Source organism: Mirounga angustirostris, unplaced genomic scaffold (assembly GCF_029215605.1).
Source record: "Mirounga angustirostris isolate CCGP_5_RB_7025 unplaced genomic scaffold, mMirAng1.0.hap1 SCAF_9, whole genome shotgun sequence".
In the NCBI taxonomy this organism is placed as follows: Eukaryota; Metazoa; Chordata; class Mammalia; order Carnivora; family Phocidae; genus Mirounga; species Mirounga angustirostris.
Window position 1 is genome coordinate 61,747,887 of NW_026991717.1, and position 24,574 is coordinate 61,772,460.

The window sequence follows — 24,574 nt, forward strand, 5'->3', positions numbered from 1 at the left end:
GAGCCGTTAAGCGTCTGCCTTAGGCTCAGGTCATGATCCTTGGGTCCTGGGATCGAGCCCCACATCGTGCTCCCTGCTCTGCGGGAAGCCTGCTTCTCCCTCTCTCACTCCCCCTGCTTGTGTTCCCTCTCTCGCTGTGTCTCTGTCAAATAAATAAAATCTTCAAAAAAAAAGTAAGCCACTGAAGGGTTTTAAGAGAAGAATGACATAATCTAATTCACATTTTTCAAAGAACATTCAGTCAGCTAAGTAGAGCATGGATTGCAGGGGGTAAAAAGAGAAGCAACTGGGAAACCAGTTAGATGGTATGCAGTGGAAATGATGTTCTGGACCACCATGTTAGCAAAAGAGATAGTACAAATCATTACGCTCATATACTAAGGGTGGAGATGTAAGTGGTTTTAAATTTTTGTTACCGAATTTGGCAATTAATCAAATTTTAAAACCTGTGTACCCTTTGATCCAGGCAGTTCCATTCCTATGAAATCCTTGTATTTGGAAAAGTGTCCAAGAACATGTGCATGAGAAATTTTACTGCTACATTTGTTATAGCCAAACTGGAACAATCTCAAGGTCCATCAAGAGGCCTGATTAAATTCATTTTATGGATACCAAACGGCCCTTTGAAAACGCTTAACATAGGATGTTCACTGTTGTGATTAAAAAAGGATTCTAGGGTGGCTCAGTTGGTTAAGCATCTGCCTTCGGCTCAGGTCATGATCTCAGGGTCCTGGGATCAAGCCCCACAATGGGCTCCCTGCTCAGCAGGGAGCCTGCTTCTCCCTCTCCCATTCCCCCTGTCAAATAAATAAATAAAAATCTTACAAATAAATAAAATAAATAAAAAGGGATTCTAGACTACAGAACACTATTTCACAAAACCATTTCATAGGGCGCCTGGGTGGCTCAGTTGGTTAGGCGACTGCCTTCGGCTCAGGTCATGATCCTGGAGTCCCTGGATCGAGTCCCGCATCGGGCTCCCTGCTCAGCAGGGAGTCTGCTTTTCCCTCTGACCCTCCCCCCTCTCATGCTCTCTCTAACTCATTCTCTCTCCCAAATAAATAAATAAAAAATCTTTATTTAAAAAAACCATTTCGTCTATTTCTAATTTTGGTATTTGTGACTTCATCTTTTCTTTCCTATTAACTCAGAGTGGTTCTTCTCTATAATAATGTCATTCTCCCTTACTTGCATTCTGATGTGGGGGAAAAAAGGTAATGAATGCCTTTGGCTCATGATCCCAGGGTCCTACCTTTTCCCATTTCTTGGGAAAAAAATATATGTGCCAGTGATTCCAGGTACACCCATGTCAGTGTTCAATTAGCCAATCAAATGTAAAAACAAATAAAAACTATGCCATACTTGGAAAAGTTGAAGGATCTGTAAGTGTTTAGGTTGGAATTATGTAGAAGGTAATATCATTAAGGCAAGAGTTATTTTGGTTGGGGCCTAGAAAAGTTCTGAAAACAGAAGATGGCCAGTCACGTTTTGTTAATGCCTAAATAAAGAAGAGAACTCTTGGCGGGATATAAAAATTTTTTGTCCAAATGTTTAATGGACAGTCACGTCAAAGAGGGTATGGACTGATTCTGCCCTCCTCAACTACAATTACCTTAAGAAGAAAAAGTAAAAGTGGGGGCAAACTTACAAAAGAGGGAGCACAAAGATAAAAAGACAAATTTCAACTTACACAAAATAAGCAGTGATCCATTAATGGAATTAGCTGCCTCAAAAATTTGTGAAACCAAAACAGATAAAAACAAAAAAGACTATGTGTTGACAAAGATGTGGAAGTAAGAGGAACTCCTGTACATTGTTGGTAGAAGTGTAAACTGGTATAATCATTTTGAAAAATTCTGGCACTATCTATCTACTAAAACTAAAATACAGCAATTCTATGCCCCAGCAATGTAATCATATTCAGTGGACTGAGCAGAAAAGAGTAAAGGAATTAAAATATGTATGTATGATTTTCAAAAAACTTTTAAATCAACAAATAGGAGATTTGCAAACTTTTTCTGTAGAGAGGAAGACAGTAAATATTTTAAGGCTATGCAGGCCTCATATAGTCCCTTTTAAATATTCTTATGTACATACAAAACAGGCTGTAGGCCAGATATAGCCAACACCTGCCTAAAAATAATCTGAGCTCCTAAAACAAGCATTTGGAGACAAAGTTTACATATAGCTAAATACCATTTTCACAACTGAAAATAATGCTATTTCTTGGAGCATGCACTTCAAGTTGTTCCTTTTTTTTTTTCTGAAACAGATTATGCATTTGTAAATCTGAACCATTTTCTCGATCCATTAAGATCAAAAACTCAACCACATTAACACCAAAAAACTGCTCTCTATAACAAAGAAATACACCTGACCCTTTCAGCTAACAAACTCCTTCTCACCCTGGCCTCCAAGGTAATTTTAAAAATAAATTCTCCGGGTTACCTGGGTGGCTAAGTCAGCTAAATGTCCAACACGACACCCCTGATTTTGGCTCAGGTCATGATCTCAGGGCCCTGGGATCGAGAGCCCCATGCAAGGGACCCCCCCCTTAGCAGGCAGTCTGCTTGAGGATTCTCTCCTTCCCCCTCTGCCCATCCCCCCAACTCAGGCTCACAAGCACCCACGCACTCTCGCAGTCTAAAATAAATAAATAAATGTAATCTGGGGCACCTGGGTGGCTCAGTCGTTAAAGCGTCTGCCTTCGGCTCAGGTCATGATCCCAGGGTCCTGGGATCGAGCCCCGCGTTGGGCTCCCTGCTCCTCAGGGAGCCTACTTCTCCCTCTCCCACTCCCCCTGTTTGTGTTCCCTCTCTCGCTGTGCCTTTCTCTGTCAAATAAATAAATAAAATCTTTTAAAAATAATAATAAAAAAATAACAAAAGTAATAAAAATAAATTCTCCATTATCTAAGGATAGATTAAACTCCTTCTGGATAATGAGCTTAAAAATACTGATAGTGAACTGTTCAAATTTTTTTTAATTGTGTTGGGTAATAAAGATGATTAGACTATGGTTGGAAAATCAGTTATAGATGACATTCGCTAGTTACAACTATTAAAAAAATACTACAGTCTACACTGTCTGATACTAGTATAGCCAATTCTCTTATGGTTACTGTTCGGATGCAGTATCTTTTCCCATTATTTTTTCTTTCGACCGATTTCTCTCTCTCAACCTACAGTGTTTCTCTAGAAAACAGCATATAGGTGGATGTAGTTTTTTATCCAGTCTGACAATAACTCATAGATTTTAGAGAGAGTGCTTTTTTGGGGCGCCTGGGTGGTTCAGTCGTTAAGCATCTGCCTTTGGCTCAGGTCATGATCCCAGGGTCCTGGGACTGAGCCCTGCATCGGACTCTCTGCTCGGCGGGAAGCCTGCTTCTCTGTCTCCCACTCCCCTTGTGTTCCCGCTCTTGCTGTCTCTCTCTGTCAAAAAATAAAATTAAAAAAAAAAAAAATACTACAGTGATAAGCAAAAATTGAAAAGAGCACTCACTCCAAAAACATCCTTTAGAAAAAGCGAAGCACTAACTTGTCCATAATAAACAAGTCAAGGGGAACTCATGCGCATGGGGATTCCAAACTCAAAGAATAGCAATAGTTAACGGGATACAAATTAAGTGAGAAAGAAAAGGAAAAGTACTGGGCTGGGATTTAGTTCTGCCGCACTTGTGTTCTAACATTCCAAATAAGGCAAGTTTCTGATTTCTAGTTCCACATGTAAGAAGCTTGGAAGTTGCCACTATGTCCTAAGCAAGTAAAATGCTAAACAGACTGAAAAATCAACTCTTCTTGGATCTGTAAGATAGGTGAAGACACAGTGCAAACTACTGAGATAGGTGGAATACAAGGGGGTCCTGGCTTTAGTGCAGCATAGACTAACAAGTAAAAACCATCTCAGGGGGGCGCCTGAGTGGCTCAGTTGGTTAAACGACTGCCTTCAGCTCAGGTCATGATCCTGTAGTCCCAGGATCGAGTCCCGCGTCGGGCTCCCTGCTCAGCGGGGAGTCTGCTCCTCCCTCTGAGATCCTCCTCCCTCTCATGCTCGCGCTCTCTCATTCTTTCTATCTCAAATAAATAAATAAAATCTTTAAAAAAAAAAAAATCTCAGGAACCAATGCCAGCCAGGGTAAAAAAACCTGAATTGTAAATGACAAATTGCTAGAGGCTCAGTTTTAGTAAGTCTGAAAGTTAAAAACTCCAGTGGAAAGAAGAGCTCCCTCACTTTTTATGAGTTTTATCCCCAGGAGCTAGACCAGGTTCTCACAGGAGATATCTCCTCATGGGAAACAAAAACAAAAACAAAAACCAGCGGGGCAGGGGGAAGCACTCTGTTTGTAACAATGAGGCCTAACCTCTAGAGAAAGCAGTTAACAAGAGCCTAACCTGCTAGGGTTTTATCAGAGCCTAACTGCCCTAAGTGAACAGAAATATCCAAAAGCTGCTACTTTGAAAAGATCAATAAAATCAAGAAGCCTCTAGGGGCAGCTGGCTGGCTCAGTAGGTAAAGCATGTGACTTCTGAATCTCAGGGTTGTGGGTTCAAGTATCATCTTGGGTGCAGAGATTACTTAAAAATAGTATCTTTAAAAAAAAAATAATAAGCCTCTAGCCAGGCTTATAAAAAAAAAAGAGGACACAAATTAAATCAAATATATAGGGGTCCCTGGGTGGCTCAGTCGATGAAGCATCCAACTCTTGGTTTGGGCTCAGGTCATGATAATCAGGGTCCTGTGATCAAGCCCCATATCAGGCTCCGCGCTCAGCGCAGTCTGCTTATCCCAATCCCTCCCTCTCTACTCCTTCTGCTAGCACATGCAGGCGTGCGTACACACACGCTTTCTCTCAAATAGAATCTTTAAAAAAAAAAAAGTATATAATGTGATAATGTTATCAGAAGGGATATCACTATAGATCCCATGGACATCAAGAAAATAATAAAGGAGGGACGCCTGGGTGGCTCAGTTGGTTGAGCATCTGCCTTTGGCTCAGGTCACAATCCTGGGGCCCTGGGATCAAGCCCCACATTGGGCTCCCTGCTCAGCAGAGAGCCTGCTTCTCCCTCTCCCTCTGCCCCTCCCCCCGGCTCATGCTCTCTCTCTCTCTCTCTCTCTCCTCTATCTCAAAAACATATAATCTTTAAAAAAAAGAAAGAAAGAAAGAAAATAATAAAGGAATACTATCAACAATTCTTTGTCCATAAATTTGACAAACCAGATGAAATGGACAATTCCCTGAAGAAAACAAACTGCCAAAACTCACACAAGAAACAGGCAATCACAATAGGGCTGTATCTACTAAAAAAATTTAATCAATAACTAATAACCTTCCAAAACAGAAAGCACAAGGCCTAGGTGGGTTCACTAGTGAATTTTCCCAAACATTTAAGGAAGCAATTATATCAATTCTCTACAACCTTTCAAAAATTTAAGTAGAGAGAGTACTTCTTAACTCATTCTACAAAGCCAGAATTACCCTAATACCAAAACCAGACAAAGACATTGCAAGAAAATGACAACAATTGTTTAATAGCAAATTGAATCCAACAATGTATAAAAAGAATTATACACCTTGACCAAATGGGATTTATCCCAGTATGCAAGGCTGCTTCAACATTCGAAAATCAATTAATGTAATCCATCATATTAGCAGACTTAAAAGGAAAAATATTACATGACCATATAAATAAGAGTTAGAAAAAACATCTGACAAAATCCACCACCCACTTACAATAAAAACTCAATTAAACTAATAGAAGGGAATTTCCTCAACTCGACTGAGAATAACTATAAAACACTTAAAGCTAACATCATACTTAATGGTAAGAAAGTAGAAGCTTTCCCAATAAGATCAGAAACAAGGCTCCTCTCACACTCCTGTTCATCACCATACTGGAAATCCTAGTTAATACAATAAAACAAGAAAAGGAAATAAAAGGAATACAGATTGGTTGGGGGAAAAGAAAGAAAACTGTTTTTGTTCACAAATGACATGATCATCTAGGTAGAAAACCCAAAAGGTTGACAAAAAAGGTTCTGGAACTAATAAGCTATTATAGCAAGGCTACAGAAAATAAGCTTAATATACAAAAGTCAATCACTTTCCTATATACCATCAATGAACACGTGGATTTCAAGTTAAAAAGAACTGGAAGGTAAAAACACAATACTATGTACATTATCACCCAAAAAAATGAAATGCCTAAGTATAAATTTAACAAAATATGTATAGGATCGGGCACCTGGCTGGCTTAGTCAGTAGAGCATACGACTCTTGAACTTGAGGACATGTATTCAAGCCCCACATTGGGCACAGAGCTCAAAAAAAGAAAAAAAGCCACAAAAAAAAAAAATAGTATAAGATCTACATGAGGCAAATGATAAAACTCAGATAAAAGAAATTAAAGAGCTAAACAGATAAAAATGTGATACACACACACACACACACAGGAATATTACTCAGCCATAAAAAAGAATGAAATATTGCCATTTACAACGTAGTGGATGGAACTAAGAGCGAATTAAGCTAAATGAAATAAGTCAGAGAAAGACAAATACCATATGATTTCACTCATAGGTGGAATTTAAGAAACAGAACTGATGAACATAGGGGAAGAGAAGGAAAAATAAAATAAGATAAAAACAGAGGGAGGCAAACCATAAGAAACTCGTAACGACAGAAAACAAACTGAGGGCTGCTGGACGAGATGTGGGTGGGGGGTGGGGTAATGGGTGATGGGTATTAAGGAGGGCACTTGATGTAACGAGCACTAGGTGTTATATGCAACTGATGAATCACTAAATTCTACCCCAAAGAGTATGTTAACTAACTTGAATTGGAATAAAACCAAAAACATAAAAAATAAAAAAGCTAAATAAATGGAAAGAGATTCCATGTTCATAAATAGACACACTCAATACAGTCAAGTCAGCAGTTCTTCCCGACTTGATCTATAGATTAAATACAACCACAATCAAAATCCCAGCAAGTTATTTGTGGATACTGATAAACTGATTGAGGTCATATGAAGAAGGAAAAGACCCAAAATAGCCAGCACCCAACACAGTATTGAAGGAGGGAGAAGTACAAAGTTGGGGGGCTGACACTTCCCAACTTCAGCTTACTATAAAGTTAAAGTAACCAACACAGTGAGGTATTGGTGAAAGAATAGACAAGTCAATGGAACAGACTAGAGAGGCCAGAAATAGCCCCCCCATAAATATAATCACCTGATCTTTGATAAAAGAGCAAAAGACAATACAATAGAGCAAAGATCATGTTCTCAACAAATGGTACTGGAATGGCACGACATCCACATGTAAAAACCTGAATCTAGACACACACCTTCCATCCTTCACAAAAAATAAATGGATCAAAATGAATAAACTGAAATGTAAAACACTTAACTGTAAGAATCCTAAAAGAGATCACAGGAGGAAGCCTACATGACCTTAGGTATGGTAATGACTTTTTAAATACACCACCAAAGGTGCGCCTGGGTGGCTCAGTCGTTAAGCGTCTGCCTTCGGCTCAGGTCATGATCCCAGGGTTCTGGGATCCAGCCCCACATCGGGCTCCCTGCTCTGCGGGGAAGCCTGCTTCTCCCTCTCCTACTCCCCCTGCTTGTGTTCCCTCTCTCACTACGTCTCTCACTGTCAAATAAAAATAATAATAATAAAATAAAAATAAAAAAAATAAATACACCACCAAAGGCAAGATTCATGAAAGAAATAATCGATAGCCTAAACTTCATAAAAATAAACTGCTCTGGGGCGCCTGGGTGGCTCAGTTGGTTAAGCGACTGCCTTCGGCTCAGGTCATGATCCTGGAGTCCCTGGATCAAGTCCCGCATCGGGCTCCCTGCTCAGCGGGGAGTCTGCTTCTCCCTCTCCCGCTCGCCCCTCTTGTGCTCTCTCTCTCTCTCTCTTTCCCAAATAAATAAATACATAAAATCTTTTTAAAAATAAATAAATAGGGCGCCTGGGTGGCTCAGTTGGTTAAGCGACTGCCTTCAGCTCAGGTCATGATCCTGGAGTCCCGGGATCGAGTCCCGCATCGGGCTCCCTGCTCGGCGGGGAGTCTGCTTCTCCCTCTGACCCTCCTCCCTCTCATGCTCTCTGTCTCTCAAATAAATAAATAAAATCTTTTTAAAAATAAATAAATAAATAAATAAACTGCTCTGTGAAAGACAGTATCAAGAGAATGAAAAGAGAAGCCAAAGACTGGGAGAAAACATCTGCAAAAGCCTCATCTGATAGAGGGCTGCTCTTCCAAAATATTTAAAAAAAAAACTCTTAAAACTTAAAAAAAATCTAATTTAAAAATGGACCACAAGGGGCGCCTGAGTGACTCAGTCAGTTAAGCGGCCAACTCTTGATTTCAGCTCAGGTCATGATCTCAAGGTAGTGCGATCAAGGCCCGCTCCGGGCTCCGCACTTAGAGCAGAGAGAGCCTGCTTGAGATTCTCTTTCTCCCTCTCCTTCTGTCCTTCCCCCCACTCATGTGCTAAGTAAATAAATAAAATCTTTAACAACAACAACAAAAAAAAATGGACCAAAGACCTTAACAGACACCTCACCAAAGAAAAAATACAGATGGCAATTAAGTGTATAAAAAGATGCTCCACATTGCACGTCATCGGGGAATTACAAATTAAGATAATTAGATACTACTATACACCTATTAGAATTGCCAAAATCCATAAAACTGACATCAAATGGTGACAAGGAGGTAGAGCAACAGGAATCCTCAGTCACTACTGCTTGGAATGCAAAACAGCTCAACTACTTTAAAAGACAGTTTGGATATTTTTTACCAATCTAAACATACTCCTACCATACGATTTAGCAACACGCTCCTTGGTATCTACTAAAACCATCTGAAAACTTAAACATGAATGTTTATGGGAGCTTTATTCATAATTGCCAAAACTTGGAAACAACCAAGATGCCCTTTAGTAGGTGAATAGATAAATAATGGATGTCTGGTACACCCAGACAATGGAGTATTATTTAGCACTAAAAACAAATGTGCTACCAAGCCATGAGAAGACATGAAGGAAACTTGAATACAAATTACTAAGTGAAAGAAGTCAATGAGAAAAGGTTACATACAGTATGATTCCAACTATATGACATTCTGGACCAGGCAAAGCTATAGAGACAATAAAAAGATCAGAAGTTGCCAGAGATTGGGGAGGGAGGGGAAGGATTAACAGAGAAGAGGATTTTTAGGCAATGAAAATACTGTATGATTCTATAATGGTACATATAGATCATTACACATTTGTCCAAACTCATAGAATATGAAACACTAAAAATGAACCCTAACCTAATCTGTGGACTTCAGATGATTATGATGTATCAATGGTTTATAAATTGTAACAAATATATTACTCTTGTGGAGCATGTTAATAGTGGGGGATGCAACGTATGTGTAGCAGCAGAGGTTATGTGGGAAATCTCTACACCTTCCTCTCAATCTTTTTTTTTTTTTTTTTTAAGATTTTATTTATTTATTTGACAGAGAAAGAGTGAGAGCGGGAACACAAGCAGCAGGAGTGGGAGAGGGAGAAGCAGGCTTCCCGCCCAGCAGGGAGCCCGATGCGGGGGCTCGATCCCAGGACTCTGGGATCATGACCTGAGCCGAAGGCAGACACTTAATGACTGAGCCACCCAGGTGCCCCACCTTCCTCTCAATTTTGCTGTGAACCTAAAACTTCTCTAAAAAAAGTCTTTGATTAAAAAATAAGTAATGCGAGGGGCGCCTGGGTGGCTCAGTTGGTTGGGCAACTGCCTTCGGCTCAGGTCATGATCCTGGAGTCCCGGAATCGAGTCCCGCATCGGGCTCCCTGCTCGGTGGGGAGTCTGCCTCTCCCTCTGGCCCTCCTCCCTCTCATGCTCTCTGTCTCTCATTCTCTCTGTCTCAAATAAATAAATAAAATCTTTAAAAAAAAAAATAAAAATAAGTAATGCGAGTTCAAATAAATAAGACAACAGCACATCCTGCTATTTTAACATGTAAGAATTTTCAGCTTATTTTTTAGTCAACTTCTGGATATTAGCTGTCCACAGGGCATTAAATTCTTAAACAGATACAAATAAGTTCACTTTGAATCCCTTCTGTGCCTCATTTGTTCCAGTTATGATTTGAAAGTATTTTCTTTTCCCTTCCCCAATTAATCAAGAGTTCTCTCTATATATTACCAAGGAACAGTCATGCTTTATCAACAAAATCCTAAACCTAAAAACTCTAAAACTCTAAATCTAAATGAACAAAAGGTCCCCATTCTGAAAAACCATCTATTTTTGCCTCTAATTCTAAATCCCAAACCCAACTCATATTTATTACAAAAAAATAAACCATTACTTCACAAAATGTAAAAGGAACTATGGTATAGTTGATAGTGGCTTACATTTATCAGTATTTCAAGTCAGTAGTCCACACAACCAATATATTAAATCCAGTATTTCCTTTTATCTCTAAGAACAGAAAGGCTATTACCTACCTTTCAGAAACCTCTTGTTTCAATTGAGGAACTTCACCAAGGGCTGAATCAATATCCATGAAACCAAGAAAGTCCCGTTTTATACTGAGAGAAGGCTTCTCCAAACACTTGCCTGATGTTTCATGACCCCTCGATAAAGGATCTGAATCAGTTAGCTGTATCTCTGACCCCTCACCTTCTGTAAGACGGACCCGCTGACCAGGAGAACTGGGAACACTATTCCCTTCCTGGTCAGAGCTGTTCTTTTGCTTTCCATCTCTTTGGGGCTTACTATTCAGCCCATCATCCCGGAAGCCCTTAGCAAATGGATTATAATCTATTTTCAGCTGGGTAATCTGAATGTTCTGGTAAGCTGTTACTGCAAAGAATTCAGTCTGTGGAAAGGTAAAAGTGTGGACACCAGGGCCATTTAACTGTATCACCTCAGTAGCCTTTTCTGCAGGCACCAAATGAAGCCTCGGCAGGTACCGATGCATAGAGTGCAAGATGATGTGCCCTTCTTGGTCCAGTGTATTGTTGGTAAGTTTGAGTTTATAGAAAGAAACTGGTTGATGCATCCAATAATGACCTGTGGAAGGAGATTCTGGATGAATAAAAACCCTCCCCAAAACATGGGGCTCAGCCTTCCCACTTGGTTCCCACCAGCGACCATTCCACTTATAACGATGGTTATCCACAGGAGATATATCCATGACAAGGATATACTTCATATTTGAATCTAAACCTGTTATCCAGTAACGACAATATGGAAACATGCGTCTTCCCTGCTTGGTCAGAATCATCTCTGTGCTTCGATGATAGAATTCATTCCACATACTATTGTTATCCAGGGTGACAGTGATTCCTCCCACAGTACAATCAGCTGGAAGACAAATCTTCCCTTTAGATTTTCCTGGTGATGACACACTACTAGCCAAAGCACAGGCATCCCGATTAGTAACCAAAATTCCTTGATCAGTTTTGCCATTTCCTGGCTGTTTGAGGATGACAAAAAAGGTAGGTGCTGCTCCTGCCATTGTTCCACCATCTTGATTAGCCAATATAATCTGCTGTTTCTCCTCCATGATTCCAGTGGGAAACTCCGTCGTAAGATAACTGTAGTCACCACATAGTCACAGTGGCCTTCCCAGCCTGCAACAAAAAACAAAACCCTTTTAATCAAGTGAATGTTTGTTTTGTTATAAATACAATGATTATGTTATCCCCAAAATATATTTCTCAATTCTTTGAAGACTTTGCTTCTACCTTTCTCTCATCACTGTAAGGATATTCACTCCAGAATATTTAATATATTTTAAAATTCATTTTAGAATGGAATCTGGGTGGCTCAGTCAGTTAAGCAGCCGACTCTTGATTTCAGCTCAGGTCATGATCTCAGGGTCATGAGATCGAGCTCCGAGTCAGATTGCTTGGGATTCTCTCTCTCCCTCTGCTCCTCCCCCTGCATTCTTTCCCATAAATAAATAAGTAAATAAATAAATATTTCATTTTAATCTAATTGCAGTTGACCCCTGAACAACTCAGGGGTTATTAGGACCATCGACCTCCCCTCCCTGCACACACGGTAAAAATCCACATGTAACTTTTGACTCCTCAACAACTTAATTACTAATAGTCTACTGCTGATGGAAGACTTACCATAATATAAACAGCTAATTAATATATTTTGTATGCTATATGTATGATATACTGTACTCCTACAGTAAAGAAAAACTAAGAAAACCCTAAAAAAGAAAACATTTGCAGTACTGTACTGTATCAAAAAATGGATAAAAGATAGGAAAAGCAAACACCTATGAAAATGTACATAATGTCAGAATAAGAAAAATGCAAAATAAAACCATCTTGACACTGTCTTTCGCCCTACCACACTGGCAAAAATCGAAACTTGGTAGAGGTGTTGGAAAGGTTTTAAGTCAACCAGCATTCTCACCTAACAAGATGCTGAGACTATAAAACAACAGAATCTCTATGACAGAGGGCAACATGAAAATATCAAAAGTACAAATGCATATATCCTATGAAACATCAGTTCTTCTAAGACCTTATCTTAAATATGTACATGCACGCACAGACACACATCCATGATAAGTGATGCATACAAGATTCTTCCCTGTATTTCCCTGTACAACAGCAAAAGACTTTGGGGCTGTGGGAGAATCCATCAAGAAAGACTGGTTAAATAAATGGTGCTACATCCATAGAATGGAATATTCTACAGCTAAAATAGAGAATGTATAAATTTTATGGACTCATACTTTACAAGATATATTAAAGGCAAAATGTTCCAAAGAGTGATAGATTACGTTACACTTCTTTATAAAGTTAAAAACAAAAAGCCAAAGAAAGAAAGAAATATGTATTTGCCTAACATATATAAACTATTTATATATAAATATATTTTTAAAGATTTTATTTATTTATTTGACAGAGAGATAGAGAGCACAAGTAGGCAGAGAGGCAGGCAGAGGGAGAGGGAGAAGCAGGCTCTCCGCTGAGCAGGGAGCCTGATGCAGGACTCGATCCCAGGACCCCGGGATCATGACCTGAGCAGAAGGCAGCCGCTTAACCAACTGAGCTACCCAGGCGCCCCTAGACTATTTATAAAGATAGGAAAAGAACTAGTAGTGTTGGCTGTATCGAGGGAAAACTGGGAGAATGGGAAAACACGTTCTAAATTTTTTACCTTGTGAACATACAACCTATTCAAAAAAGGGTTAAAATTGGTTAATTTTTTAAAGTTATAATGAAAAATCCCACATACATTGTATGATTTCATTTATATGTAATGTCCAAAATAAGTAAATCTGTAGAGACAGGAAGCAGATTAGTGGTTGCCAGGAGGAGAAAGGGATAACTGGGACGACTGCTAACGGGTATGGATGAGGTTTCTTTTGGGGGTGACAGAAATGTTCAGGAACTAAAAACCAGTGAAGTGTACTCTTAAAAATGGTAAATTTTATGTTACGTGATTTATATCTCAATAAAAAGTTATAAAGAAATCTCAGGTTATTATATTCAACTGATGTGCTCAATTACCTAAATATTCTATAAGATATAAAGTTATCTCCAATTAGCTTTTACACAAAAAGGAAGATGCTACATCACTACTCCTGTTTAAGTGGGTCAGTAATTTTGATTAATCAAATCCATCTTTTATTGGTTCTCATTTTAATTAAAAAGTCTAATTTTATCTTTCATCAGAGCTACTGACAAGCAGCAGAATCATATGATCTGAACCTTACCTCTTTTTAAAGAACTGACCACATGACCAAAAAAAGCTCCAAAACTTAAAATATTCACAATTAGCCTGAGGATAATAGATATTTTAAAAGTCAAGACTTCAAAAAAGGTTAGCTACTGTTTCCTGTTATGGCTAAACATTAAAATAGAAATCTACTTTCTTACACTAAAGCAATAATACCCAGGAAAGATGAAAAAAAAAAAATCTCTTCTCCGATTTGGAGCTTACTTTTAAGAGATAAAATTTAGGGTGATTCTTTTCAAAAGCTGCTTCAGGCTTAAGGTAATTAAGCTTATTGTTTCCTAAAACTAACAAGTTTAGGCAACACCTATCAGAGATTGATAAAGCAAAATTTAAACAGACTAAGAAATCAAAATTAAGGGGCGCTTGGGTGGCTCAGTGTGTTAAGCATCTACCCTCCGCTCAGGGGCTTGGTCCTGGGATCAAGCCCCATTCCGGGCTCCCTGCTTAGTGGGGAGCCTGCTTCTCCCTCTCCCTCTGCCTGCCGCTCCCCTCTGCTTGTGCTCTCTCCCTCGCTTGCTCTCTTTCTCTCTCAAATAAATAAATAAAATCAAAATTAAGGTAACTGTAAAAATAAACAGTAAAGCTTAGAGAGTTCACAAAAACTAATACCTCTACAATGGCATATAACTCAAAGAACACAAAATCCTGTACTTAGTTCATAAAGTTCAAAGTTTTTCTCACAAACCACCAACTATGTTTGCAAGCAATTACGTAAAATATTCCTTTTTTTTTTTTTTAAAGATTTTATTTATTTATTTGACAGAGAGAGACACAGCGAGAGAGGGAACACAAGCAGGGGGAGTGGGAGAGGGAGAAGCAGGCTTCCCGCGGAGCAGGGAGCCCGATGCGGGGCTCAATCCCAGGACCCTGGGATCATGACCTGAGCCGAAGGCAGACGCTTAACGACTGAGCCACCCAGGCGCCCCCGTAAAATATTCTTTTTAAGTATATTTAAATAGGACACCTTGGTGGCTCAGGTGGTTAAGCATCTGCCCTCGGCTCAGGTCATGATCCCGGGGTCCTGGGATCAAGTCCCTAAAAGGCCCCCTGCTCAGCGGGGAGCCTGCTTGTCCCTCTGCCTCCCCCCCATGAATAGATAAATAAAATCTTTAAGAAAAAAAAAAAAAGTACATTTAAATATAACCAAGGTGGCAAAGAACTACCTGAAAAAAATTTTAGATATTCCAAACCAATGAATACATTAAAGGGTTCAAAATTTCTTAAACATTATCTTCTATAATATTAAAATCTTGATTTTCAGATTACAAGTAAAACTATAGAGCAAAGAAGTTTTAACCAATGCTTTAAAAAGCACCCTTAAGAGGAACCTGGGTGGCTCAGTCCCTTAAGCATCTGACTCTTGATTTCAGCTCAGGTCAGGATCTCAGGTTTGTGAGACACAGCCCAACAGGCTCCCTGCTGGACATGGAGCCTGCCTAAGATTCTCCCTCTCCCTCTGCACCACCCCCTCCTAAATAAGAAGCACTCTTAAAAATCTATGAAATGTCAAAGATTCAAATGACAGAAATCCCATTTAGTGTTACAGAATGCATTGAGTAAATTTTATGCTAACTTCATACATACATATTTCAAATTTTTCTTTTTGCCTAAACAAAAAAATTAAGTGCAGAAAAGTCAGCCTGCTCTATTTGAACTCTGCACAGATAAGAAATATAATATAAAAACAATGTAAAAATGTGTATTAATACAGGAAAAAGAACTTTCAGACTTATGATTTGTGTAAGGTCTTTTTCAAAAAACCCCTCTAAACTATTCCATGAGTTGATGAAAATGCTTAAAACCAAAAACCTAACTTACGACCAAAACAATCTCTACTTCTTGAACTATATACTGCTACTAGTATAGAAACAAGAAATTGAATTCTTATTCCATAATCTTTAAGCACAGAGTCTACTATAAGCATGTCTACAATTCTGGGATCTATATAGGATCTTACAATAAGAGGATAGTCAATTCAGTATATTTAGCTACTTCAGACACACAACACTCCAAAGTCAAAGGCTTTAACCAACTGCAAAAAATCCAATGTACTTTAGGAAGGGTTACGTTACTCATGAAGAAATAAATCTATTCCCAGCAAGATTCTAAAAATACCTTGTATTTGGCTCTCTAAAAGCTTTAAGGAAGACCACAGTTTTGGTAATTACAGCTTAAAATTTTAAAAATCTCAGTTCAGCTTTTCAGTATCAAGCATTTATCTATATAACTATAATAATGAGCCAAGGAAGTAAGTTTACTAGTGGATGGTAAATAACTCACATTCCAAAAAAATCCCATCAGCACACACACACACACACACACACACACAGGCTTTGAGAGAGAATGTTGTTTTCAGATAAATAATGTGGCAAGTGCCATAAATTGTTACAATTTCAGAGTCCCTATTCCAAATGTCTTTTCACCAATGACCTCTTTGGGAAATGTTTAACTACTAAAGCCATGACCCTCATACAACTTACAAAATACACTAGTTAGTTTACTAGGTAGTTACCTAATTCAATGATTCATGTACTGCTCCCTGCCCCCCCAACTTGCCCCTCCGAAAAAGCACCCAATCAAAATAACTACTTTAAAAACACAAAATACGGGGCGCCTGGGTGGCTCAGTCGTTAAGCTTCTGCCTTAGGCTTAGGTCATGATCCCAGGGTCCTGGAATTGAGCCCCGCTTCGGGCTCCCTGCTCCTCGGGAAGCCTCCTTCTCCCTCTCCCACTGCCCCTGCTTGTGTTCCCTCTCTCGCTATGTCTCTGTCAAATAAATAAAATCTTTTTTAAAATAAATAAATAAATAAAAACACAAAATATTCATACGCTGATCAACCTATTCTGAAGGTTTCCAACGTTGCTAAAAATAACGGTAACCCTTCATACCACAAATGCATTACGGTATGGTAGGCACCAAGATGTTAGTTTGTTCCTTAATATAACCATTCGCTACAAAAAATAAACACTACAAAAATATGGTTTAAGTTAAATTAAGTTTCTGAAACACAAATTTTAAGAGAATGGGTTCATTCGAGTGTCGCTATTTATCAATATACAATGGGCCCAGAAATTCAAAAAATCTTAAAGAAAAGCAGAATTTGGGGGGCACCTGGGTGGCTCAGCCTTAGTTAAGCGTCTGCCTTCGGCTCAGGTCATGATCCCAGTTCTGGGATCGAGCCCCGCGTCAGGGCTCCCTCTCCCTCTGCCCCTCCCCCTGCTTGTGTGCGCTGTCAATTAAGTAAATTAATTAAAAACATTAAAAAAAAAAGAAAAACAGAATGTGGATATAATCAGAAAACATGACAGCAAATGGCGGCAAAAACAGTAAAATATCCAAACACCCAATTCTTAAGCATTCGGTTGATTTTCATAATTAAGTGATACATGCTATTAGTAAGCACTTACTTTAGACCAGACAACATCCTGATCATTTTATAATCACCACAATCCTGTAAAGTAAATCTCAAAATACTACCTGAAATACGTTAGGTCTTAAGGCACAGAACTGAATTTGCCTAAGATACTAAGCCCCATCCCTTCTCTTCCCAGATATCACTAGTTAATACTAACTCCAGGAGCATTTTCTATTCCTAGGAATGGTCCCTTAACTACAACTTGAGGTAATCAAGCTCTCAGGTCCCAGCAGTTGCACAAGCAGAATTTTTTTTTAACTTTTTTTTTTTTTTTTTTTGAGAGAGAGAGAATGAGAGACAGAGAGCATGAGAGGGAGGAGGGTCAGAGGGAGAAGCAGACTCCCTGCCGAGCAGGGAGCCCGATGCGGGACTCGATCCGGGGACTCCAGGATCATGACCTGAGCCGAAGGCAGTCGCTTAACCAACTGAGCCACCCAGGCGCCCTGCACAAGCAGAATTTGAAGAACTAACTTTTATGGCAGAAACGGACAGTAACCAAACAGCCACTCTACCCCAGCATAAGTATGGCAAAGTACCCAGGGCACTGAACTTCCTGAAGTCCTAAGCATGTGTTTTTTGTTAAGTGAACTCAACCCACTCTACGCACACAACCGCTGGAAACAGAACCATTCGGAAGCAAGAAGCACCAGCATGATCCCATATTCTTATAAGTGAAAAGGCCTCCTGCTAGTTCCTGCTAGTCCCCGGGAAGAGCAGTCGCCGTCGACTATCAAGGGCCCAAAATCACCGCTTTTTAACTGCAGAGGCTAGCTGGCCGACAACCACGTGAAAAAATGCCGCAAGGAAAGCTCTTCCGGAGAAGAGGAGTCCCGACAGATCACGTGCCGTCGGCCGGAACCTGCCGAACGCTCGGCGGGATCCAGTCGCATTCTGTTACCGTGGAGACTACAGACCTGGCCACCCGGCCCTCTCGGGCCAGCCCCCTTCCCAGCAGTCGTCACGCCGCCTCCAGGCACTTTCCCTGCAGCCTAGCCGCGGCGTCGTGCCCAAAAAGAAAAGGGAGAGCAGGCAGTATTTGCCAGCTATTACGCCGCAGAAGCCTGAGAACCTTCACAACACCCACCGGGGGTGCGCGGGTGGGCTCGAGAGTTCTCTTGATCCACGTGTCTGCTCCGGCGACGCGAACCCTGAGGGTGGTCTTCTCTCAGAGAAAGCTGTACTTTGGTCACTCACGTTGTTCTGCCATCAGTCACCCCTCCTTTAAGACCTCACTCACCCCTCCCGGTTTGCACCCTCCCCAGGAGGAGGCATCCCCAGGGTTCCAAAAGCAAAGCAAAAATCTTCACAGGAAGACATTACCACTTTCCGCTCTCAACCCAGTCTGAAACGATCTAACTTCTCCATACTCTTCGCACATAGATCCCTCAACTCTGGTTACTGGTGTTCGAATAGATTTAGTTATATCCCAGACGCACCTACCACTGAGGGCAGAGACCTACTTGACAATTTAACAGACGACGGAAACCTCATAAACAGAAAACTAGCCAAAGGCTGCCCACAGAGGGAAAAAGAAAATAACACCTGCTCTTCCCACCTGTTTTCCCCGCCCTCATTTCTGCACTTACTAGCCACCGGTCCTTTGTTTACCAAGTTCCCACTCCTGTACGGCTCACTTCCTCGCCCTCCTTTATTAAACTCACACACGGTCCTGCCTCAAACAACTTGCCCGGAAATTACATGCTAAATGAGACGTTTACACAGGTGTCAAAATGCTACACATAGCTCCTTAAAAAGCGACGTCAGCACCGTTTCCCTCAGAGTTTTGGAACCCCGAGACCTGAGCTCTAAAATGCAAAGCGCACAAGCACAGCTCTCGACCTAAAGCCCCGGGCCGCGCTGAAAGTCATCACGCGGATCGTACCACGCGGTACGGCACCCCACGCACGCGAGGGCAGGGCCGCGCCAAGGGCGCTTCTCACCCCGCCCGCCTCGTGGCTTCTCCCTCTGGCGTCGATGTTCCCAGTTAGTTCGCTGCGCGACGCGGAAGTGAGGCCGGGGACGCGCGCGAGGTGACATGCGCAGCCTCGCTGAGGGGGCCACAGGCGCGCGCCAAAGGCAGCCCCGCGCAAGGCCCGGCCTGGCTGGGGCGTGCGAAGATCGCACAGCAGAACGCTTCTCACGCTGTTCAAATCCACAAGCACTTCAAACTCTCAAAAAACTCTAATCGGGCCAGTACTAAAGCGACGCCCTCCACCCAGGCCCGAGAGTTACCGTGCGGGGCGTGGTCGGCCTCACCCGGAGTCCTTCACATCCCGCTGGGGGCGGGTTATTCTGTTCGGTTCGCACACCGTGTGTCCGCTCCAGCTGAAGAGCCTGCGCGCGCACCGGACGTCCACGTCACCGCGCACGCGCTCCTACCCGCTCAGAGTCCGCCGCGCAAGCGCAAAAGGAGGCGCGAGCTGCACCTCCCTCGCCCCTCCCCCAACATCAGGAGGCCAAACGGCCCCGGAGCAGCGACAAGACCCTTGGGACCCGCCCCTGGAGCTCAAGCCGCTGCTTTTCCGGGTCCAGGAAACCGGTAAAAGCCTAATGAAGCTTCCAGAATCAAGAACGGCGAGGGAGGAAGAAGGCACCCCAATTCCCTCAGCCTCGCACACGAAGGCTTCGTGAAAACTGTGAAACCTTTGCCCGCAGGCTTTCTCAGCTGTGCCCTCCACCGTTTCCCTCGGGCTTCTCAGCGGCCCCGCCCCTGCCGCACCCAGTCCCACCCACATCTGGCTCCACAGCCCCGGGGGCTTCACCAGCTCGTCAAATGAATCCGAGATCTTCTCCCCAAGGTGCTGTAGGTTTGGATAGCGCCAGACCGTCGGGAAACCTTGAAGAGAAGACTTTTGAGAGACGGGTGGTCGAGTCTGCAACATCCACGACCGAAGAACACTAGGAAAGTAGGAAGGAGACCGAAAACTCCACTACCAATTAGGAAGGGAAGAAGAGTTGCCACTAATTTGCCTGACAAAGATGAAAGATGTCCTAATAAGACAGTAAACCATGGAAACAAGAATTTTTTGCACGACGAAGTATTATCTAAGCTTTAATGCCTTGATCCTGTGTTTTCAATTTTTGTTTGTTCAAGATATTTAAGCTATGAAGTGCAAAGAAAAAATTGCTGAATATTATGTCAGGCAGTCGCTGAACAGGTTAACGAACAGTATTTCTCCCAACCAAACATCAAAAATTATTCTTCCCTACCCCTTACCAGTTGCTCCTTCTTCTGAGCTGCTAACACTCAAGTAGTAAAAAGGGAGAGTTGTTTAAAATGAGAAAGAAGAGGCAAAATAGAAAGAGTAGAAATTGTGGTCCATGTTTCCAAACTGTATTCTTTCACTCTTAAAAGAATTAGCAAGTACTAAGAAGTATTATTTGCTAGGTGACCTAATACAAAACACTATGAAGAAGGAGAATGAGGGGGTTGAAAGAAAGGAGCCAAGAGGAAGAGGCTTATCCAACAGAATTGACCAGAGCTGGACCGGATATTAGGAAGAAGGGTCTTGTTTCCCTTCATTCTGCTCTTCCTCTGCCACACCACGGGAAGAAACTGCTGGAATTAGTATGGACTGGAAAATGTTAGGCTAAAGATTAGACTTCTGAAGTTGCTCTGAAACCCCCATGCAGGCACTGTCAACAAGAGCATCACAAGTGCAACAAATGAATAATACCCAAAATCCTAGGCAAAACTGAAAAACACCAGTTTCTTTTTTTTTTTTTAAGGTTTTATTTATTTGCGAAAGAGAGGGACAGACAGTGAGAGAGAGAGCGAGAGAGAGCACAAGCAGGGAGGAGAGGGAGAAGCAGGCCCCCACTGAGCAGGGAGCCGGATGTGGGACTCGATCCCAGGACCCTGGGATCATGACCTGAGCCAAAGGCAGATGCCCAACCGACTGAGCCACCCAGGTGCCCCAAAACACCAGTTTAACACCTTCCTCCTCTTCCCTGACCCCAAAAACCTCTTTTCCTGCCTTGTCAAAATCTCCCACCTCTTCCAAGAATGCTTTCCTCTCAAGGGTCTAAGGTTTCCTCATACAAAATTAAAAGCAGAAATGTGTTGACCTAGCATTAAAGCATCTAAGATGTAAATGACTGATGACTGGTTAACAACCATACCTAGTGGTAGCTGCATCCCAAATGAGACAAGTTAACATAAAATCTCTCATTGGAGAATCTCAGAGGACACCTTGGAGGACAGGGAGAGTGGAGAATTTCTTTTGCTACTCTTACCCTACACCAAGCAAACATGAAATGCCAGATCTTTTAGAACCATCACCAGGGGCGCCTGGGTGGCACAGCTGGTTAAGTGTGGGACTCTTGATTTCCACTCAAGTCATGATCTCAGGATGGTGAGTTTGAGCCCCTCATCTGGCTCTGTGTTCAACACAGAGTCTGCTTGAGATTCTCTCTCTCCCTCCCTCGGCCCCTCCCCCATCTTGCTTTCTCTCTCTAAAATATTTTAAAAATAAATAAAAGGCATCCTTATATAACCCAAGTTTTTAAAATGCCAAGCTAACTGCTAAAGCTGACACTCCTGCATTTCACCTAGCTATTAGAATTCTCTCATTTCAAGGGCACTCGATGCCTCAGTCCATTAGGTATCCGACTCCTGGTTTCAGCTCAGGTCATGATCTCAGGGTCCTGGGATGGAGCCCAAGTAGGGCTCTGGTTCAGCGTAGAGTCGCTTGGAGATTATCTCCCTCTCCCTCTGCTCCTCCCCCTGCTCATGCGTGCAAGCACGCTCACTCTCTTGATCTTAAAAAAAAAGAAAAAAATTCTCTCATTGCAGTTAGCACAGCTAACCCCTGCTCATCAGCCTAACATAAAAATCTTTCCCTTGGTTTCCCTTGTTTGAGCTTTCAAAGATATTTTACTAAATCTAAGAAATGTGAGGGGTGCCTGGGTGGTTCAGTCATTAAGCGTCTGCCTTCGGCTCAGGTCATGAACCCAGGTCCTGGGATCGAGTCCTGCATCGGGCTCCCTACTCAGCAGGAAGCCTGCTTCTCCCTCTCCCCCACTTGTGTTCCCTCTCTTGCTGTGTCTCTCTCTGTCAAATAAATAAATAAAATTTAAAAAAAAAAAAAAGAGAGAGGTAGGGATAGAGAATGCATGGAATATAAACACAATTTTGATCCAAGATTGCTCTATAAACACATAGGCCCTATTCCACTTACATGCACACTTTTTCCTATTCAAATATTTGAATGCCTTGTATGTGCTGAAGATAGGGCAAAGACTGGCACTTCTTTCACTGTTCAGATGTCTACACTAGAATTCTGAAAGTTGGCACAACTTAACAGAATCCACCAACAAAACAAACTATATTCCTTATCCAATCTACTCAGATCCCACCTACTCAGTTCCAATATCTACAGTAGTGACATACCTCTCTCAAGTGACTAAAATCTTTGGTCTTCATCATCTTAAATCTTTAGACAAAGCCATCACCACACACACCCCAAAATCCCCAGGGTTATGGCCTTATTTACAGTATTCTTAAGTCAACACAATAAAAACCATTCTTAGAATAAGAGCTACATACAGACTAGGTTACAAAACAGGCTTTTTACCAAAAAAAAAAACAAAAAACAAAAAACCAACTCCTTCACTAGCAATAAACTTATGTGCTAGGCAGCGGGAAAAAAAAAGGGAATCGTACTAGCTTATACACAACGCCATTCTTGCCTACCATTTAGTACTGCAACTAAACCCCTATCTAGGGGCAAAGTATGACTAGCTCCAATATGTAAAACATGAACTAAGGAATTAAAAGTGGTAAAAAGTCCTACCTTCATGAAGCCAAAAATCTACTCAAAGAGGAGCTTGGTTTTTTTTTTAAGTTTTCTTGTTTTTGTTTTTTTTAAAGATTTTATTTATTTGAGAGAGAGAATGAGATAGAGAGAGCATGAGGGGGGGAGGGTCAGAGGGAGAAGCAGACTCCCCACTGAGCAGGAAGCCCGACGCAGGACTCCATCCCAGGACTCCAGGATCATGACCCAAGCCGAAGGCAGTCGCCTAACCAACTGAGCCACCCAGGCGCCCAGAGCTCTACAAGTTTCTTAACCAGCATAGTAATATGATTAAAAGCATGTTTTAAAAAATGTTGAGAGGTGAAGATGGAAAAAGAGGACGACATAAATGTGACAGAATGTTATCAATGTTCATTAAGAAATATCATTCTCTCTTGCTGCCTCCTATCTCAAGCCCACATAATCATGTTCCTTACCCTTTGCTAAGATCTTCCCAGATGCCTCAAACCTGCTATTCACCCACCCTTCATGCGTAAGCTTATGTCACTTCCTCAAGAAACATTTCTTAACCCCCAAGGATCAGATGAGGTCTCCTCATAATATGCTCTCATAATGCCCTGTATTCCTTTATAACACCTACCACAACTCTATTTTTATTTTTTTTAAGATTTTATTTGAGAAAGAGAGAGAGAGAGAATCAGTGAGGGGCAGGGGAGAGAGAGAGAAGCAGGCTCCCCATGGAGCAGGGAGCCTGATGTGGGGCTGGATCCCCAGACCCCAGGATCATGACCTGAGCCAAAGGCAGCTGCTTAACTGACTGAGCCACTCAGATGCCCCCACAACTCTATTTTTAAAACTATGTATTAATTAATATCTTACCCACTAGACTGTTAGCTCCACTCTATCCCAGTGCCTACCACATGTCTGGAACAGAGCAAATACATACTATCTATAGAATAAATGATTATGAAACCACAGGTCCCAGTTTTCCAGGCAAGTCCAAATATCAAATACTGATTTACTGTCAACAAGTTGGGATTTGGAAAACAGGATCATTATACATTTAACCACACTCACATTACAAATGCAAATAAGCATTCTGCTTTGACCAATGTTTTCCAAAGAGGTGCAGTTTTAATTAGAAAAAACTAGTACCACTGACTCTCATCACAAATTATTTCTCCTTAGAGAAATGGATAAATATTATTGACAGATACTTGAAGAGAGAAGAATATTTTCCTAGGAAAGTCTAATTACTTATTGACTGCTTTTTGCCTGAATGACTTTCAACTGAATATTACTTAGAAAATCAACAAAGGCAAACAGATACTTTGCGTTGTAAGAAATATTATGATTCTATAATTTACCATCTGGTAATAAAAGCAACAAGTTGTAATGAAGACTGCCATCTGCATATACTCATCTACAAGAAAAAATCAGTAAATATCTTCAGAATTAAAGGATACCTTAGTAACGGTTTGTTTTCTGTTTGTTTTACTAAGACCTCAAAAAAAATGTCAGAAATCAGTAACATAAATGAAGTTTTAAAAGCTAGTTTCAGATGAATTACAAAATAAAAAAGAACAAGTCTAAAAGAAACATAAACAATGAAAGTTGTCAATG

The 24,574-nt window shown here is 41.2% G+C and overlaps 1 protein-coding gene across 25 annotated transcripts in view; it reads right to left on the reverse strand.

The window, feature by feature from the left end:
* Positions 1-24,574, reverse strand: part of MGA (MAX dimerization protein MGA) — a 166,132-nt gene that overhangs the window by 89,235 nt on the left and 52,323 nt on the right. For 4 of the 25 annotated variants that reach the window (XM_064570625.1, XM_064570622.1, XM_064570627.1 and 1 more), the window contains exons 1-2: positions 19,428-19,595; positions 10,512-11,642 (exon numbers count right to left, since the gene is read on the reverse strand). In XM_064570625.1, coding sequence (XP_064426695.1) covers positions 10,512-11,575 — 1,064 coding nt within the window. In that variant the 5' untranslated portion in view covers positions 11,576-11,642; positions 19,428-19,595. Of the gene's footprint in view, positions 1-10,511; positions 11,643-18,279; positions 18,737-19,077; positions 19,098-19,135; positions 19,376-19,427; positions 19,599-24,574 lie in introns of those variants that run through there. The other 21 variants (XM_064570614.1, XM_064570615.1, XM_064570618.1 and 18 more) reach the window with 11 other exon arrangements.